General features: G+C 39.1%; 1 protein-coding gene across 8 annotated transcripts in view; it reads right to left on the bottom strand.

Moving 5' to 3' along the window:
- Positions 1-20,157, bottom strand: part of acot7 (acyl-CoA thioesterase 7) — a 93,840-nt gene that overhangs the window by 38,858 nt on the left and 34,825 nt on the right. For all 8 annotated transcript variants that reach the window (XM_089119328.1, XM_039663774.2, XM_039663775.2 and 5 more), the window contains one exon: positions 2,680-2,796. In XM_089119328.1, coding sequence (XP_088975454.1) covers positions 2,680-2,796 — 117 coding nt within the window. The remainder of the gene's footprint in view (positions 1-2,679; positions 2,797-20,157) is intronic.

Here is a 20,157-nt window from a genome sequence, read left to right on the forward strand (position 1 = left end):
GATAATGGCAGTGAATTGCAACCAGTTTGAAGCTCAAAAAAAGTGAATCCAGCCATCATAAACAAACTCCACATGGCTTCGGGAGGTTAATAAAGGCCTTCTGAAGTAAAGCGATAAGTTTGTGTTAGAAAAATATTCACATTTAAAACTTTATAAAGAATATTAACTAGCTTCCAGTCAAACGAACATACGGATTTGACTTAAAGGATAATTCCGGTATTTAACACCTTGAGTCTATTTTGTAGTTTGTTTTGAATGAAATAGAGTGGTGGACTTAGAAATTTTGAAAATGGGTCCTGTCTCGACTTTTTGACTATTTTAGAATCGCCTGTGACAGCTTTAGATTGGGTGTCTATGATCATGCACAAACATGTCCTTAAAACAACCCTTAACGTTCATTTTCAAAACTGTGCAACTCACCGAGTGGTTGTTGGTGTTCGTTGATGATTAAAAAAAATATATCGGCGCAATGTATGCTTTCAATCCGTGTTGTTTGCTATAGTGGAACAACTTTTTTCAGATACCTCACAACCGCGTATAAACTTCCGCTTGATATTTGAGTCTGAAGCGTTAGCACACTCCCGACCACTTGATGGCGACAACCAGGACGCTGTACGGATCACGGTGTCTAGCGCACCGTAAAAAAAAGTCACAGACACAGTCGAGTATGGCAAGACGGAGAACCGAGCGAAAAGACTACAACCAAATGTAAACAGACCCCTTTCCGTTCCCGGTAGCTAGCGCAGTAATATCAACGAGCACTGAGTCCTCCAGCAGACATCAATGAGATTTAACAAAATTACAAATAAAACACGACAGAAACGGTATTTCGCTACGCTACTTGTTTCGGAACATCAACGAACACCACCAACCACTCGGTGAGTTGCACAGTTTTGAAAATGAACGTTAAGGGTTGTTTTAAGGACATGTTTGTGCATGATCATAGACACCCAATCTAAAGCTGTCACAGGCGATTCTAAAATAGTCAAAAAGTCGAGACAAGACCCATTGTCAAAATTTCTAAGTCCACCACTCTATTTCATTCAAAACAAACTACAAAATAGACTCAAGGTGTTAAATACTGGAATTATCCTCCTATGTGAGTAATACAATGTACTGCTGATATTAATGCTACGCCCTGAAGCACTACGCTACTTCTGATTTTATAAGTTGCGCTTTAGGCGTAAGTTGACTGCGTATGGCCGTTTGGTCGGAAGCTAGAATTTTACTTTGTAACATGTTAAATTTGAATATTTTTCTTAAACAAACTCATCGCTTTGCTTCAGAAGGCCATTATTAATCCAGCAATGCAGCGCCAGGCACAACGCAAGTGTTTTTTACTAGTTTCAGCCCGACGCAGTTATCATTTTCACGTCCTGCGCCACATTTTGTGCCTATCTGTTCGCCCAACGGCGTGCTGATCTGAATACGAGGTGTGTTCAGTTGCATTGTTGGCATGTTGCTATTTTGACGCAACTAAAATAGACTGTAATATCAATATTTTTTTGGTTATTTAAAGAGCGTGTCAATAATGTGCGGCATTGTGCGCCTATGAGTGCACGCGTACACTGTTTATTACACACACAGGGACGTGCAGCAGCACACATACATGCCACGTAAAAATAAAAGGATTACAATGTATTGTGTACATAAAGATATGGTGGAATTATAGTAATTATAGTTTTAGTAATTAAATAGTTTAGCACAGCAAACGGAACCCTCTCCAGTGTAGACCAAAGTGAGATGTTTAATTTAACAGAAAAGTTTAATGTTTGCAGAGATTGCAGTTTACTCTTGTGCACACATCTTAATAAAACAAATAAAATAATGGTTTGAGAATGAACAAAGCACCAAATAAATTATGAAGAAAAAAATATGAAAAAGTCAGACAAACTAACTCATATTAAAGATTAAATCTTGTTTAACATGCCTGATATTGTAGCAGAGGGACCAGTGGTACATAAAAAAACAGCTCCATTCATCTGACTACAGCCAACACAACCTGCTGTGAAGCCAGTGTGATTAAATAATGAAGTAGCCTATGCTGTCTGTACATGTTTTTCTATTCTGGTGTGTGTGTCGTGTCCTGGTATTCGGGGAGATGTCTCCACATGGATAATAATATTATTACTCTAGCAGTACATGTTTTGTAAAAAAAAAAAAAAAAGATAATAACAATACCTTTCAACCTTCATTAAAACATGACATCTCAAATATCTCTTACAGAAAATGGCATTCTAATAACACTCATTATTTTTGCTAATTATTATTTAATTTAATTTATTTTTTTCAGTAACTGTTGTTAGTTTCATTTAGTTTTCCCAAATAAACTTTACCAGTTTGACAAATAGTTTTAGTCTTAGTTTCAGTTTTCGTGCACGAAAATATCCTTGATAGGGACAACCCTTTTAGACCATATACGTCTGGCGTGCCTACCATTTTTCCTGTCGTTAAACCAACAAAAGTGGATTCAAACATGACCCTGAGTGCACTTGTGTTGTGCGCTTAGACCATGCGCTCACAATTGTTTCAATTTATATTTATATCAGCTGCCAAAGTTTCCTTTACTAGGATCATAAAGCAAATCAGATGTCTGTGAGAATATGAAACCATGTACCAATAATATTCTCTGTTACAATGTAAAGAGGCAATAAATATATAAAAAAAAAATTTAATTACCTTTCTTGATCTTACGATGGAAGTTAATGGCATCCACAGATGCCGTCACAATGTTGGTCTTGCAATGACGGACAGCAACAATCCCTGCAACCTCATCCATGAGCTTCATTGTCACACCTGAGGATGGCAGATATGAAGATGATTTATAAGCAGTTCTCTACAAAAAAAATTGTAATGACCACAGTTGGACTGCCTGACTGATATCCACTAGAATCACAGTGTTGTGGTGATATTTAAATAGGTGAACTGCTATAATTTAAGGAAAAAGGAGAACTAACAGCATATAACAGCAGCAGAGACATAAAAGCTAACGCAAACTGATAGCCAAGAGTCCATTTTATTATCCTGTGTTTTATTAAATATGGCATTGCATGGCACATTCAAAAATGTAAATCTTTAGAGAATTCTATTACATAAAGCACAAACAATACAGCACACTACTGCTTAGTAAGCGCTGTAGTAATAATCATATCAATTTCACAGAACACAGCTTGGACAAAAGTTCAGTGCTTTATGAATTATACATCTCTCTAGGCAGAACAGGTCAGCATCAGTCTCAGGAGAATCACTGAATTGCAATACCTGTCTAACTTGGAAAATTCACTATTTCAGTGTCTAAAACCATTCCAACAGGTTTGTGTGAGGAAAATACAGTGCATTAATTAAGTTGGTATTCTCTAATAATCTTTAGATTAGCCTGAACTCTAAACTCTCATTTGGGTTGCATTCAGGTCCAGATCATTGTTGATTCACAATGGCCCATTTGACATCATTGACACCATTGATACCAAACGCCACTGGTTCCCTTTCGAGGGAACTCGCACTGTGTAGTTGAAAACAACTCTTTGGGGACGCTCCCTTAGCGTGCGCCTCTGAAATTATTCCAAATCCTGATTGGTGTTGCGTCATGACGTAACATGTGATGGCATAACCGGATGCATAAAAGTGATGCCGGCACACACACACAATTAGCTTTCGCTCTTCAGCAAGTGCTCTCTGTTGTACTATTCTATTTGGTGATGTTTGTCTGTGATATATATACGTATATATATATACAGTATATATATATATATATAAGGGGCCCTATTTTAACGATCTGAAACACAATTGTCAAAGCGCATGGCGCAAGTAAATTTGTGGGCGGGTCCCGGCGCTGTTGCTATTTTCCCGGCGGGATAAATGCCTCTTGCGCTGTTTACGTGAAATAAACCAATCCGAGCGCCATCCAACATACCCTTTAAGAACAGGTGCGCATGTTGCATGACGGATTGTTATTATAACGGCGGGTTTAAGGCCAATTTATACTTCTGCGTCGAGGCTACGCACGTAGGCGACGCCGTTATGAGCATTTATACTTCTGCGTTCAGGTCTTGTTGCTCTGCAGTACTGCTCCGAAACGCTAGTTGGCGGCGGAGAGTTTTAATGTTCCGCTGTGTTTAGATTCCTCGCGGCTAGGGTACTACAAGCAATAGCGACTGAAAGAGAGTGGATCATGTTGGAGTTGGAGCTTATTGAGGTGGAAAAACAGTTCACTTTAGTGAAATTACTAAAACTGAAAGGCAGAAATGAGAGAAGACGTCGGAGGAGATGGTACGTGTGGAAATCATAGACAGTGATGGAAATGCGTGAGAAGGTACGTGCGGAAATGCGTAGGAGGAAATGTGATGCTACCAAGCCGACCAATCACCGATCTTGCGGTCCGCGTCGTCGCGACGTGTAGTTACATTTTTGAGGAGGTGCGCGTCAGGCGACGGCGAAGGGTACGCGCAATGGGACGCGTCTGTGCGTATGCTACGCCGTACCTACTGCGCGCACCCTACGCAGAAGTATAAATTGGCCTTTACCAGGAGCGTTCACAGCCGATGAGACCGACGTTCTTGTCAGGACAGTAAAAGACAGAGAAGTGAGGTTGTATGGGGATGGGAGAAACTCTCGCACATCAGCGTTGGTTAAACATTATACCCAATACGTTTGTTTCTTGCAACTATTGGGCAAACAGGTCTGATCCTTCAGTACTACAATTAGCCTTAAAAAATGGGTAATTCGGTTTTTTCATCTTCATGTAAACCACAATGATTTCCCTCATGTGTTAGTATTTTTTCTTGTTATAATGTATGATTTGCAAAACTATAACCTACTGCATCTGTGTTGATGAGAGAATCAGTGTATGCGCGTTGTGCACCCGCTACATTATGGCCAAGCATGCCCATGAACAACGCGCAACGTGCCACTGACTTTAGACCAGTTTTTTTCTGGTCAGTGGCGCAATTGTTTTCAGGAAGTATAAAATAGCACCAGGGAATGTTTGTGCCGAAACACGCCTCCTTTTCGGGCCGATCCGCCCAAGTTCATTCCCTAGTTTACCGACGAGCGTCTGTGGAGGGGGAAATCCCGCTTTGCGCGCGTGCAAAATAGGAATGAGACATGCGTTTGTTCTATAAAGTCATTTGCGCCGGGTGCAAGATAGAGCCCTTAGTGTTAAGCAAGAAAAACCCTAAAAATTGTTTTAGTTTCATAAGAGGGTCAAGTCAGGTCACCTTTATTTATTTAGTGCTTTATACAATACATATATGGCACTTTTCCATTACCAGTACTGACTCGACTTGGCTCGCCCCGGTTTGCTTTGACTCGGCTCGCTTTTCGCTCTGTTTTCTATTGCAGACAGTACCGGCACAAAATAGCACCCGGTCGTCATAGCGACGCCTTTCGCTCCTCGTTGCCCCATCAAGCTCTTGCTGGATCCTCTCTTCGGCAACCAAACAAAGGAAAGTCTGCATCTCCTCGTTTGACCACGGTGTCTTCTTCGGAGTTGCAATAATAATAGTAGTAAGTTTAGTAACTATCTCTTGCCAGACTATTTAAACATGGTGAGGTTATTCTGGATATCTGGCACGTGTAATGATGAAACAGTGAATGGTGACAGTTCTCTCTAACCAATCAGCAGTCGGCATTGTTTTCACTGGCATTTTAGCTTGCTCATCACCTTGCCGGAGGTGGTACAAAAAAAAGTACCCGAAAGCAGGTACAGGCACAACTTTTACAAAGTGGAAAACCAAACAAAGCCGAGCCAAGCCGAGTCAAGTCGAGCTTGTACAGGGGTTGGACAAAAAAACTGAAACACCTGGTTTTACTACACAATAATTTGTTAGAATGGTGAGGGCCTCATTTTGCATCCAAATACAGCACCAATTGACAGATAGAAGTCCTTCACAGTGACCAGAGGGATTATGAGCCGTTCCTCTTCCAGAACAGTGTCCAGGTCACTATATGATGCTGGTGGACTCGCTCCTCCAAAACACCTCAATAATATTCAGATCTGGTGACTGTCAGACCATGGGAGATGTTCAACGTCACTTTCATCTTCATCAAACCCTTCTGTCACAAGTCTTGCTGTGTGTGTTGGTGCATGATCATGCTGATACACGGTTTGAGCATCAGGTGCTCATGATCCTCCAGAAGGGTTTGGTAGTCCTCGGCAGTGTCGTGTCCATCAAATACAATCAGGATTGTCATGATATTGGAGCTCAAACCATCACTGATCCACCCGTGCTTCACTCTGAAGATTGGCCGCCAGGCATATAGATGTGAAACCTCCAACATTGGCCAGTGTTTCAGTTTCATTGTCCAACCCCTGTACTGTGTGGTAGAAAAGCGCCAATAGTTTCAAATGATCTCAAAATGATTCAATGATGAAAACAGTTCATTCTGGCTGTTAAGCAGCTCTAATACAGAGTATCATTGTTCACCTGAAGTCAATTCCATTGTAAAGATAATCAATTATTAAATTTGTATATTTCATCTACACAGCAGTTCTGCAGAAAAACAGTGATGCACTCATTAACAGCAGCTCAGTTCAGATCTCATGCAATAGCGTCAGTGCAATTAAATCAATATTGTTGAATTTAAAGGGCCAGCAGATAACACAGATATAAAACAGAATGACACTCCTATATTTGATACCGAGCTTACTTCTAATTCACAGAGCCATGTTTAGTAAGATCCCTTGATACTATACAGGCAGAGACTTGACTACTTGAGTTCACTGTATATGAGCTGGTTTTAGCAATGGACCCTGAGGACTCTCATCTCCAAGTGAGATCCCCCCAATTTACACATGGCACTGAAAGCAAACTCCACCCCCAAAACTCTCTCTTGAGAATTTGTGGCAAAGCTTCTTCCCAACTCTCAATCTCTGGATATGCAGTGGTGTCAAAATATGGCAGAAGCATGAAATGGCGGTGTCATAAAATGAGCCCTGTCTACCCTGAGTTGCAAACCATGGTCAACAAGCATGTCTTTCTAGTGAATTAAAAAGAGCACTGGGAATACCAGCCCTCCAGAACCCTTATTCCGGGACATCAGCACCAATTCCACAATAAATGCAGGTTGGTACAGTCATTTTAGGCTCCACCTATATCAAGATGCATTTTTGGTGGTGTGATCACAAGTGGTCAGCCAATAGGGCTGGGTATCAATTCACATTTCAATTTCAATTCGATTTCAATTCACAAGCTCTCAGTTCGATTCGATTTCGATTCTCGATTCAATTTTCGATTTCGATTCTCGATTCCTGATTTGGTTCTCGATTCGACTATAATGAAGATGTAATACAAATCCTATATTTATAAAAAAAGAACAGTGGACATAAGTTTACTAGTGGTTAATTAATACAAAGAAATTAAACCTGTATATAAAACTCTTTTTATTTTAGTTACACTAAATGCATACAAAGAATAAACAGGATTTTGATGCAATATGCAAAAAAGTCAGAACAGTCGCACAGCTTGATCAAACAGTATCATGTTATTTTATGTTTAAGATAGATATAGATAAATAAATATATAAATATTTAGACATTTTTTACATTGATCTTACCTAAATGGTAATGTAATTTTTTGTTTATTTTTGTTTTTTTGTTTTAAGAGTTTATGTATGGAAGCTTGATTTCAATCTTTGAATTAAATTGAAAAAAGTAGCACAAATAAATACAATAGAATAGGCTAAAGACACAAATTAAGAGACATTTTGGGGTAGTTTTTGGGTATGTCAGAAATACAGAAACTGAATAAAGTAATCCAATGTAAAATAACACTGGATAGTCTTTTTAGTCCAGACTGAATTAAATACAATTGAATTAAATAAAGACGAGAAGATTCAGCACCGCATCTGCGAGCCCTTTATATGGAAAAAATCGATTTGTGGCCGTTGAGAATCGATTTTGAATCGAACACATTTTAAAAAACGATTAATCGAAAAATCGATTTTTTTGCCCAGCCCTATCAGCCAAGAGACATTGCTGTTTCCACGTTATTACCATTTTTCACATGCATCTCCAGATTTGGATTTAGCTGAGATCGCTTCTTATTATGTTACACCCTAATACACCACGGCACTTCCACAGGAGGCCAAGTGTCGCAAGTAAATACTGGATAGTGGGCAAAAAACAAGCTTATGTAATAACTGTTTGTTGGTTTCATGCATTTATGGCTTTTCCCCATTCTGTTGTTTTCATGGTCTAGTACGTCAGACAAAACGAAATAACCAAACAATTACCATAAATGCAAGCAATTTCCATTTGTATTCCAGTATCATAAGGATAACTCCTCAATATTATGAACAGTGAGACTGTGCATTACACTTATTTAAATTCACGAAAGCTCCATCTGCCTTTGGTAAGGTGAAATGAAAGTCAAGCTGACTCACTCTCATGATGGGCAGAGAGTTTTCACCATTGCAGTTGAATTATGAAAGCGACATTTGAAACATGGTTTTCTTTTTCCCTGGAGTTATTTATAAGCCTCCGTTATTGTCAGTCAAAATGGCTTCTATCGGCTCATTTGCATAGATAGATGCATACAAATGTAAACTTGGTGGCACAGTAAATCTGAGTAATTCAGAATATCTCAACCACTAGTTTTGCATCAGGACCGAGATATTACATTGAGTGACGACCCAACACACATCTCTCAAAAATAAATAAATAATAATAAAAAAAAAAACACTGACGTCTATAATATTATCATTGATTTCTATAGATTCAACAACCTGCTACACTGTCAACATTATATTAAATAAATAGGAACATTGAAAATAAATCACATTGTTGCTATTGATGTTCAAACCTCAATTAATATAGCCTGGGGCATGTTGTCTAATATTAAAGAACAAAAAAAGTTTCATGCTTTTCATTATTTTGATATTCTAATTACAAACAATTACATGAATTGTTGCATTTTGTTATTTGCATTTATAATTTTTCATGACCTACCAGTTAAGAAACACTGATTTATAGCCCATCTAGTCTTTCAAAAAAGCAACTTGTCAATGGGACACTTTTATACTTGCTAAAGCAAACATCGGTCTGTTTACAAATGAACAGGGCTGCAAATCTAAGGGTGTTCTTTTAAATGCACAGTCAAAGAATGATATAAGGTTCTGGGCACTCAATGGAAAAACAGCAATTAGAAAGCCTATCCCAGAGGAGCTCAGTTTGTTGCTAGCGAGCAGTTCAATGATTAGATTTCTTGTGAAGATTACCCGAAATTTCTCCCCTCTACAGGCTGAGCCTAAAGCCACAGTGATAGATGACTAAATATTCCTCTTCAACTTAGCACTCGTGATGTTCTGGGGTTTTTTTTATTTTATTTTTGTCTCTTTCTCTCCACTAAATTCTCTTCACTCTATACTAACAGCATATAAAAAAATCCACATTTTATTTCCAAGTATTACACCCCCTCTTTCTTTCTTTTAATCACAATGGTACAATAAAAAAAAGAAAAACTGCTTCGTAATGAAGTGTTACCTTAGAAACGGTTTCTGGTTTTCTTATTTTAGAACATCCTCAAAAGTCTGAGGAGAAAAAAAATGAAATCCCTGTATATTTGTCCACTGTATGAGTACTTTCAGCTGGTCTAGAGTCAGCAAGGCAGCTTGCATGAACAGCTTTACTGAATTTAATGTCTTTGTGAGTCATAGTGAATTTATCCAGTAATAGCAGTCAAAACTTGACCTACAAAAAATACTTTAGATAGGAGACTACAAACTAATTTTAAAAAAAAATTATAAAAAATTTCAATAGTTGACCCAAAAATCTATTTCACCAATAAATCTATTGTCTTTTCAAATCCATAAGCTCTGATTTATTTTCTATAAATGACAAGTAAAGTCACCTTCATATAAAGTGCTTTTACTAATATCGATTGTGTCAAAGCAGCTTTACAACAGAGTTTGTTTTGGCTTTACATCAGCTCTAATAAATTTATTGTACAGGTAAAGTTAGTTTTTGATTGATTCACTTTCACTGCAAAGATCATTAATTATTAACTTAGGGGCTTTTCAACAAGCTTATATTTTTGCAAATACGTATATTACATAGAAGTGTGTAATTTGAGTTGTATTGTTTCTGTTGGGAGACAATAACTTTATTTATTGCGCACGTTCGACTTTACAACTTTGCAGACCGTTTACATTCACAGGCAGCTATTTTACACACTGTGTGAAAGGTAATATTATAAAAACCATAATAGGGGCACTTTAACATATTTAGCCATTTAATATATGGTAAAAAGACTCAGCTGGGTTTACTCACACAAAACTCCCACTGTCTTACCACAGAAACAACAGTGCCATATTGGCACAAAGCCTTTCTTTCTGAGTAACACACACACAGATATAAACACTAACACTTGATCTGTGATGGATGTAACCTGTCTGCACTCTATAATCATTCCTACTGGAGCTCTGCTGGAGGAAATCCAGATGCATTCATGCACCCATCTGTTAGTTTTATCGATGTCTTCTCTCCTCAAATGCACACACTCAATCTCTGTCCATTAATAAACATACTCTAGTCCCCAAGCACACTCTCTCAGAAGGCCTATAGACTTTAGCTTGCAGCTCTTTTAGTCAGAGTTATTCTGTGATCTCTTACGGTCTTCCAACAGTCACTAGACACAAAACTTAAACTCATTTGCATGGATCTAAAGATCTGGCTTATAAACTTATGTTAAGACGTCCTCTTGCTTTATTCAACATGAAACATTTATACTGTATGTAGCTCATGTGGTGCGTCACATCCAACACCACGTCAATAAAAAAAAAAATTAATAAATGTTTTATGAATTTTATATATGTTTTGAAATGTTTTAATAATTAATAATTTGTGCCTAATTACAATATGATAATATTGTTAAGATAATTAGGACACCCACTAAATAATAGATTTTATCCAGTGGGATTTGGGTTGTGATTTGGAAAGTTGAACATTTGAGGCAATGAGACTATTGGTGTTTATACATGTTTTCCCTGTCTGCACAGCCTTGGCTATGTCAGAAAATAAGAAAAAAATTGTTTGAGAGGTGGAAAACAAGTAGTATTAATTTAATTTGATCTTCATATATTAATATATACCATCTAATAATATGTTAAAAGATTTGTTTTGTACTCATGTTCACCATGAAAATTTGCATTGTTGACTTGTGCACATAACAGTAATGCGGTTTGCAACATGGTGCTGATTAATTCTTTTTGCTTTAAGAGTGCAGTACAATTTTACTTTAAACATGATATAAATATCATCTAATATACTATATAAAAATGTTCAGTCTTTCCATCATTTCCAAACTTTTTTGTCATCTGAACGCATTTACATTTAACTTGTGCAGACACATCTTAGAGAGACCTGAGTACAGTGGGCACGTAGGATGACAGATTCAGACTCCAAACCTTTAAAAGATGAGAAAACATGATCCCACGCATAATGCCTACACAGGATAGCTATTCATAGCAACCTGTCACATTGCTAAGTTATACGAGCTCTGAATTTTTAAAATCCCCTCTCAGCCTCCGCATATTTCCCTCTCAAGAACTAAAGCGCATCTCACCGTGTTGACTTTTAATTTGAAAAGTTTTGTTTAAAGCAACATCCACTCTCTTCGTGTACTTGAGCTAAAAATGACAAGTAGAAAGTAACCTTATCGGAACAGCTCATTATCGGAACAGCTTATTATCAACTTTCTGTGCGTTGTGGTACATTCAAATTTGACTTCATAAATTCACCTTTGGCTAAGCCCCGCCCCCCTTAGTTACTGTTGCTACATCCGTCAAACTTCATCTGGGAGCAACACTGTTCATGCGAAGCTGGGTAGGTCTCTATTCACTTCTTTAATCATTAAAAGCAAACGGACTACACGAGTACTGTATAACGTTGTATTTATTAGCAGCGTGTGCTAGCGTATCAACAACCGGTGTGAGAACCGAAATCATAACCTAAAACATAATAAAACGGTCTAACTAGTATAACTTCACACTCACAGTAAGGTTAGAAGTAAAAAAAAAAGATGTGCTTGTTGATCTTTGGGTTTAGCTGACTGAGGACGCATCCAGTTTAATCCAAACACGACACTTGTCACTGTCAGGATTTGACTTCGGTTTTGGGAAGGGAAAAAACGGACACCCCCTTCCAACCTCTCTGAGAAACGCGTATCTGTGTTACAAATGCCCGAGACACAACGTTTAACCATATTTTGGATAAAACTACGACGGTAATAGCCTGCCGAGACCAAAAATATGAGACGCCTGTGTTGAAAGTCAATGGAGCGCTGTGAAAAAGTGTCGGACCTCTGTGGGAGCTGGTTCTTGGCTGTGCTGTGATTGGTCAATCTACATTCTAGGGCGTGGCTTAGTCAAAGGCGAATTGGAAGGTAGGCCAACAGCATCCATTGCCAACAGTGAACATGGGTATGTGTCGATGCCTCAATCGACGACTTTCGAAAACTATCTCGCCGCCGGAGAGGCATCGGCACTGAAAGCTCCAGCCCTGCCTGCCAAGTCACTCAAGATGACATCTCACTTTAATGGCATACACGGCAACAGGTCAGGCTTTGGGTCAGGGTCTCTCAAGCTGCACCGCACCACGGATCTGGCTTTTTAGGCCACCAGACAAACCGCTGCCTCGATTGGAAGGTCGATGGTGGCGATGGGGGCCACAGAGAGGCATCTGTGGCTGAACCTCGGGGAGAAAGAAAAGAGTTTTCTCCTTAATGCCCCGGTTTCGCCATCTGAACTTTTCGGGCCTCCGTTAAGACAGTGGTGGAAAAGTTCAGAGAGACGAAGGCCCAATCGGCTGCATTTAAATCATGCATTCCACTTGCGGTCTGAATCCATGTCCAGACAGCCAGGGGGTCCTGGCACATCCCGGTTCAAAGATCGGAGACAGGGCCAGAGGTTCAGCATCGGCTCTAAAGGAAGAAGAGGTATCCGAGGGAGGTGATCCAGCACAGTCGCTCCTAGCGTCGGTGAATGTTCCCCTTACTCTGAGGGTGAATAACAACCACCCTCTCCTCTCTTCTTTCTCTCCCCCAATTCCCTTTACCCCAGGCGCTTTATATATCAGGCCTGAGGCCTGGACCGATGATGATATTTTCCCATTAAAATGGAATCCTTCTGAAGGTCTGGTCTGGAGTCAGGCTTGGTAGTGACAAGTCTTTTCTAGCTTTTGGGTGGAAGGCCTTCATTCTGAGAATAAAGTTTAGGCCGCCACTCTACAGGCTTTACAAATAAACATGAAGCGCCTTACCAAGTAAAACAAGCACAAACTGTTAAAAAGAATTTGATGTGCAAGTAAAAAGGTAGACTATCTTTCCTACAGCGTTTTTGTCTACTTTACCACAATAAAGAATGCGAATATAATAGGTCTACTTAATGGGATAGTTCACTTTGAAATTAATTTTTGATATGTTTTAGCTTACTTCAAGGGCATCCAAGATATAGGTGTCTTTGTTTCCACAGCATTTTCAATTTTGACATTTTTCGGTCAAACCGGTGTTGTCTGTCAGTCATATAATGCAGTTTTAGGGGGTCCACCTCAAAGAGCATGCACAGAGAAGTCAAAATTAAACATGATTTAATGACTCGTGACTAGTACACACTGATGGCCTAAGACACGAAACGAGCGGTTTGTGTGAGAAAACGAACAGTATCATAATATTATATAGTTTTTACCTCTTGTTAACAGCCGTTGAACTGATCTGAATCAGATGTCCAACTGAACCGAACTGAACCGTCTCCAGACGTTACGCCGGAAGTGATCTCTCGCGCGTCTACGTCACGCATTGTTTACACAGAGATTTCGGAAGTTTTACCTTTTTTACTAAACATATTTAGATATATCATCTCTAAATATTCCGGCGTAACTTCTGGAGACGGTAACGCTTCCGGCGTAACGTCTGGAGACGGTTCAGTTCGGTTCAGTTGGACACCTGATTCAGATCAGATTTTGGAAGTTTTACCTTTCACTAAACATATTTAGATATATCATCTAAATATGTCAGGGATAGGGAAGTGAATAACTATATTGTATGGCGGAATACCACAGCAAGTGCTTGGGAGCACTTCGACTCGGCGTAGTAATATCATCACTCGTGAAAAGTCCTCTACCTCTCCGGAGTGATGATATTACTGCTCCGAGTCCATAGATATAAATGCGCCGAGTCTAAGTCCTCCCAAGCACTTGCTGTGGTATTCCGCCATACAATATAGTTATCCACTTTACACGCTTACAAAAGTGCAACGTTTTATTTTGTGTCACCCTCCTAGGTCGAGTTACACTGCTCGAGTAACTGTATTTAAATAGGGAAAACATGGAGGTGTTTGGTTGCTTCTCTGCTTGGCCCATATTGAATGAACTGGGCTAAGTTTAGTGCGATCAAAGTGTCTCGCACGCCAGAGCGATTGAGCGCACGCACTGAGACGAGAGAGGTATGTATCAATTCATCTTAGTTAAGGGAATAACATAGTTTAACGGTGGAGTATCCCTTTAACTTGAATGCCAGAAAAGTCATGAATGAGAAACATCCTATGAGAAGGAAATGAGATGAAGGGCAAAGGAAAGTTCCATATCAAAGAGGGAAATCACAGCTGTCATATTGCTTTGTGTCGTGAAACAGAGGTTGTCAAGGGTCAGGCGTATGCCCAAGGACCTCCCCCTTCCCTCTGACATACAGGCTGCCTCTGATCCTTTAGAAACCCATTCAGGATATTAAGTAGCTTTGGTCTGCTTTCATCATGCACAATGGGGAAAAGCAGATGTGGAAACAGACGGTGAAGGCAGAGAGCAAGTGTGTGCGCATGTGTATAAGCCAAACATCCTTGTATAGAGACACAGCTGTGAGAGAGAGCTTGGGGGGAAATGTGTTATTTTATTTTCTGTTGCACTGGTCTGCTCATAGGACTGATTGAACGGTCTTTCAATCTAAAAATATGAAAGTTGTGCCAATGAACTACATATATTATCACTGATTATTATTTTACCATTTATTATGGTGTTGTTTTTAATTATATCCATGCAATTTAATAAAAACAGGGTAGATTGTCCCGAAATCACAAACAAACATAAAATATATTTTGGCTAAAGAAAATGAAGCCTGTTTTTGTACTATTAAAGGGGTGGTGTAATGCCCTTTTCACAAGATGTAAAATAAGTCTTTGATGTCCCCAGAGTGTGTATGTGAAGTTTTAGCTCAAAATACCAAACAGATATTTTTATATTGAATCATCACTTTTTGAGGGTTAGCAAAAACGCCCTTTAAATGCAAATGAGCTGCTGCTTCCGGCAAAGAAGGCAGAGTTTCTATGGCTTGTGTCCTTTCACCTCACACAAGGCGCGTTTCCATTACAGATTTGCACAAAACTTTTGCGATATTTTCCAAATGTCGATAAAAAACTATTGCGAAATGACGATGTTTCCATTAACCGATGTTATGCGACTAAATCGTCTTTTTTTTCCTCTCGCGATAAGTCATTCCAAAAATCATGGCAACGGACTTTGGTAGGTTTATAACCTATTTCACAGCCATGCACCGCACGAGACGTGGTGTGTTTTCCAAGCATTAATGGCAGGGAAAGACACGGAGTTCCTGGTGTTTCTCCCTTATTTCTGCTTCGATGTCTTGATGGCATTTCTTTGAGGTTTAGAGAGGCTATTCCTGTAATTATTGTTTCTTTTTTTAAATGAATTTAATAAAGAACTCTATCTCGTATTATGTCCAAACGGTCGTTGCAAAACGAAAAATGAACGTTTAAAATGCAAAGTTGAACACCAACATTTTAGTTTGACCACACCAATGCTGCGCTATATACATCTCAATGAAATTTCAGACATTTGTTTATGACTTTTTGCCCCCTTTAAAACATTTAAAATATTCATAAATTAATATGGGAAAACATGTAGATTTTACTGGTTTTCTAAGGCCAAATTGGACATGGATATTTATGATATTTTTCCCGCAGTGCTGTAGGCTATAGGTGAGTTATTATAAATACGTCTGAAAGAATAACGAGCTAAAAATATAATCTCCGGATACACCTTTAGAGAGAACGGCACCTTTCATACGGATTAAATAATCGGAAGGTATTAGTTTACGATTCGAATTTGTTCTTTTTAAAGTGGACATTTCAAGCTTTAGTCTATAAAGGATAATGTTTCAGTTCTCGCGTTCCAGTTCACGAAGATCATAAAGCGCGCCTGATTGTTTTATGTTATTTTACAAAAGCACAACGTTTTCTTGTTATTGTGACATTATGCAAATAAAATTAGTTGCGAATGATGTATTATTATTTTTTGTATAACCAAAAATGATAGAGTATTTTAAGTTGATTCCACTGTTGTTGGGAAAATTAAAGTGTTCACGGCGCGCCCGCGCCTGTCTGCCATCCAGTGCGTGCTCCAAACTCTGCACACACTCTTGAATATTGGTCAAAATCGAGTGTTTATTTGTGATAAGCTTAGCCCTATTATTATTATTGTCCAACCTGTACTATGAATGAGATGTGACGAATTGCTTTGTTCCTTTTTTTGGATAAAGCATCTTCTACCTACATATGTAGCCTAATAAATGTTATAATAGGCTAATGATGATAATTATTATTATTATTTGCGGAAACAGACCTAAAACACACTCCGTCTTCTAAGTCAGGTGACTGTAAATGCGCAAAATCCGTTTCCATTGCAGTTTTGCGCAAAAAATCCTTTTTTGAATTGCCTGAAAAACCTCCTCATGCGAGCGTAAAAAACTTTTTTGCGATAAACGGGAGTTTTTGCGAAATTGACGTGTTTCCATTGAGCGTATTTTACCATACCAACTTTATTTGTTTAGCACTTTATAACAACCTAAGTTGACCAAAGTGCTGTACAGAAAACATAAACATACAATTAAAGTATTTTCATTTCGCAATTTCAATTTGCGCAAATCGAAGGGTAATGGAAACACAGCTACAGACATGCTCTGAAAATTTCTAAAACTTTTAGCATTTTATGTTCAAACCGGAGTCAGACTGTGATGGAGAGACTCAAAAAGAAGTGAAAACGTATAGAATGCAACAGGACATTTCTGAATGGTTAGTTGATGAATTTATGTAGCTTATATGTAGTTTCTAGTCATATTCTGTCATGATTATCTATAAATCGCGTTCCCAGGGGCGGGGTTTATATAAATTTTAGGGTTGGTGTCACTAACCTGGGAGGAATGTTGTGTAGTCCCTACCAGCTGTTTGTTGTAGTTCTTAAAAAGCAACTTCTTTAAAAGAAAATATCTCCCTTTGCTTTGAACTTTGAGCGTTGTAACTTTGCAGATGTTGTTTATGCTCAAACAGCAACATTACACAAAACTAAAGTTAGAAAAGTGAAATCATAATAAACCACCCCTTTAAGATATTTTGAATTGTGAAATTGTCTTGACAGTTCAGCACATTTTATTATCATATTATTGTTGTGTATTTTACTTTCATATTTGTTTGTAATAGAGCGATGCAGGGAACACATGATTTTTGTAGACCAAGCTGGAAATTATCATCACCCTGGTTCCCTCAACAAATTTTCATTTACAAAATGTTAGATTATTGGATTATTGAAGGAAAAAAATAACTGTGACCAACAAAAGTCATCCAACACTAAATCATAATTGTTTTAATTGCACTGTTAACAAGCAATAAACATTTAAACGCATTAACAGCCTGCGATAGGTTTCACTTGCTTATTCCCTGACCTTTATTTAACTCACACTTTATGACTCAAATTACTTTATTATCTCACCTTATCATCTTACATAAAAATTAAACTGCCGCCCCTGGAGTAACCTCTTCTGTCCTTTTCAACTAACCATTAGCATAATTACTGTACCTTAGCATGGCTCAATTTGTCTAATACCAATCTGTATTCAGCAAAGGCAAATGATTAGATCAATTTTAGCCACCATCATTCCATTCTCAAGAACGTCATTAGGCAGAAACAGCAGGGGAAAGATTAGTGCAGGAGACGATAAGAATAAACATTTGCTGTTGATGGATCCAGCTCAGACAGGAGGCATTTCAGTGTTTTCTAACCTGAACCTTCCTTGTTAGCAGAATAATAAGTTGTGTAATTGAACCATTCGTTACCCCTGATGTTTTTACTGATGCACAAACAGTCATAGATGTTTGGAGGTTGGAGGTTTGCTACATGCACAGAACAAAATAGGAAGACTAGTGTTTATAAGTGTAACTTGAGGATACAAGTAGGGTTAGGGTTATTTAATGGGATTCTATGCGGTTTTTGTAGCTTAACTGAACAGCTTCAGAGTTATTGAAATGATTATATGACGTCTTTCGGGTTGAATGGTGGGCGTTTTGCCATAATTAAGCCAAACTCCTGGAGGAATCTGAGAAAAACATGTTTGCTGTGACAATCCAATATTGGAAAGAGGAGCTGAGGAGCCGAGGACCAAAAGAGCAGGTTCCAGCTAGGATCATCAATTATGAGTATTTCCACCTGCTCAACTTCCAAATGTAGAACTAATCACAGCCAATGATGGTCTAATGGAGGTCACCATAAATCTGGGAACTCTGCTTCACTCAAGTTTGGATGGACCTGAATAAATACTACCCCAGGACGAGGTGCTGAAGCACACAATGGACTTGAGAGAAACCAGCTGAAGAGTAAAGAGACAGTTAACCTTGAACCTTCTTAGAAATGGAAGATGCAATTAATGCCTTGCAGACCAGTCATGCCAAACAGAGGGAGGAGCTAAGTGCCTTAGGGATATCAGTTAAGACTATGGTTCAAGTCAAGTCCAAAACCATCGTAGACCCAGGGTGGGGCCTCACTAAGCAGACTCCAGAAGATGTTGTGGAAGCCTACCTGGAAGTATTTGAGAGGACCACAACTGGCCTGAAGAAGATTGGGGTGCCCTGTTGGCACTTTTTTTTGATGGGGGAAGAAGGTAAGGACTGCCCAGTGTGTGAGCGTTACTGGCCTCTAGTCAACTGAAAACCCTCTCAAAGGCCTACAAGTCAAGTTAAGCAAAGCTCCAAGAAAACCCCAGTTCCATCCAGGGCCAGGAATCAAGGAGTGAGTCTGTGATCCCAGAAAAAGTAGTGGTAAATGGCCACTCTAAAAATGCAGTAGATAATCCCTCCACCAGCAAAGACTTCTGAGTTCCCCCAAGCAGAAGTGATGAAAGTGACTGGCAGTTTGGCACAGCTCAGCTGCAAGACCCTAATCTCAGGCTTAGAGATGCATCATGGTTGTTGACAACAATTACTGGAGGGGGTAAGTAAACTAACCTATCCACATTTTGTTTGTATTTTTCAGGTCATTAAGATTGAAGACAATGTTATTGAACAGCTGCTGGTACCTAAGCCCTACTGTATATCTTCTGAGTAGTGTACTTGGCTCATTTGCACCTTCTGGGTGCCCACCTGGGAACAATTGAGGAGGTGCATACTGAGGAGGTTTTACTGGCCAGGGGTGAAGTGAGGAGTTGAAGATTCCCAGCCCAAAGGTAATCTATAGCAACCCATTGATTCTTTTACCCATTATCGAGATTCCCTTCCAAAGAATTTCTATGGACATCTTGGGTAACATTTTGGTTATACTGGATCACACCACCTGGGATTCAGATGCCATAACCTTACGGACAGCAACTGTTAAAGTGGTGGCCAGAGAGATATTTTAGCTTTTTAGCCAAGTAGGCATTGCAGAGCAGATTCTAACAGACCAGGGTATCTATTTCAAGCCCAATGTTCTGAAAGAGATGTGTAAACTGTTAAAGGTGAGCCAGATTTCTACCTCTGTTTTTCAACCACAAACAGAGGGGTTGTTTATGAGGTTTAATCAGATCTTAAAGCATGAAGTGGATGGGAAAAACTGTGACAGTTTCTGCCCTATGTGTTTTTCTACATCAGAGATGTACCACAGAGCTCTACGGGATTTTACCTATTCAAACTTTCCTCTGGACGAAGGCCCAGAGGTGTGATGGATACTGCTAAAGAGGTCAGGGAGAACCAACAGTCGACACAACACTCTATGGTGGAACATGTGGAGCAGATGCACCAATTGGTCTCCAACCACAAATTCAAGTTTCTCACCAAGTGGCATGGTCCGTATGAAGTGGTTGAAAAAGTTGGTCCAGTGAAGTTGGTCCGTGTCGAATCCACCAGACCTAT

The sequence above is a fragment of the Pimephales promelas genome, chromosome 14 (assembly GCF_988280905.1).
Source record: "Pimephales promelas chromosome 14, fPimPro1.hap1.1, whole genome shotgun sequence".
Taxonomy (NCBI): domain Eukaryota; kingdom Metazoa; phylum Chordata; class Actinopteri; order Cypriniformes; family Leuciscidae; genus Pimephales; species Pimephales promelas.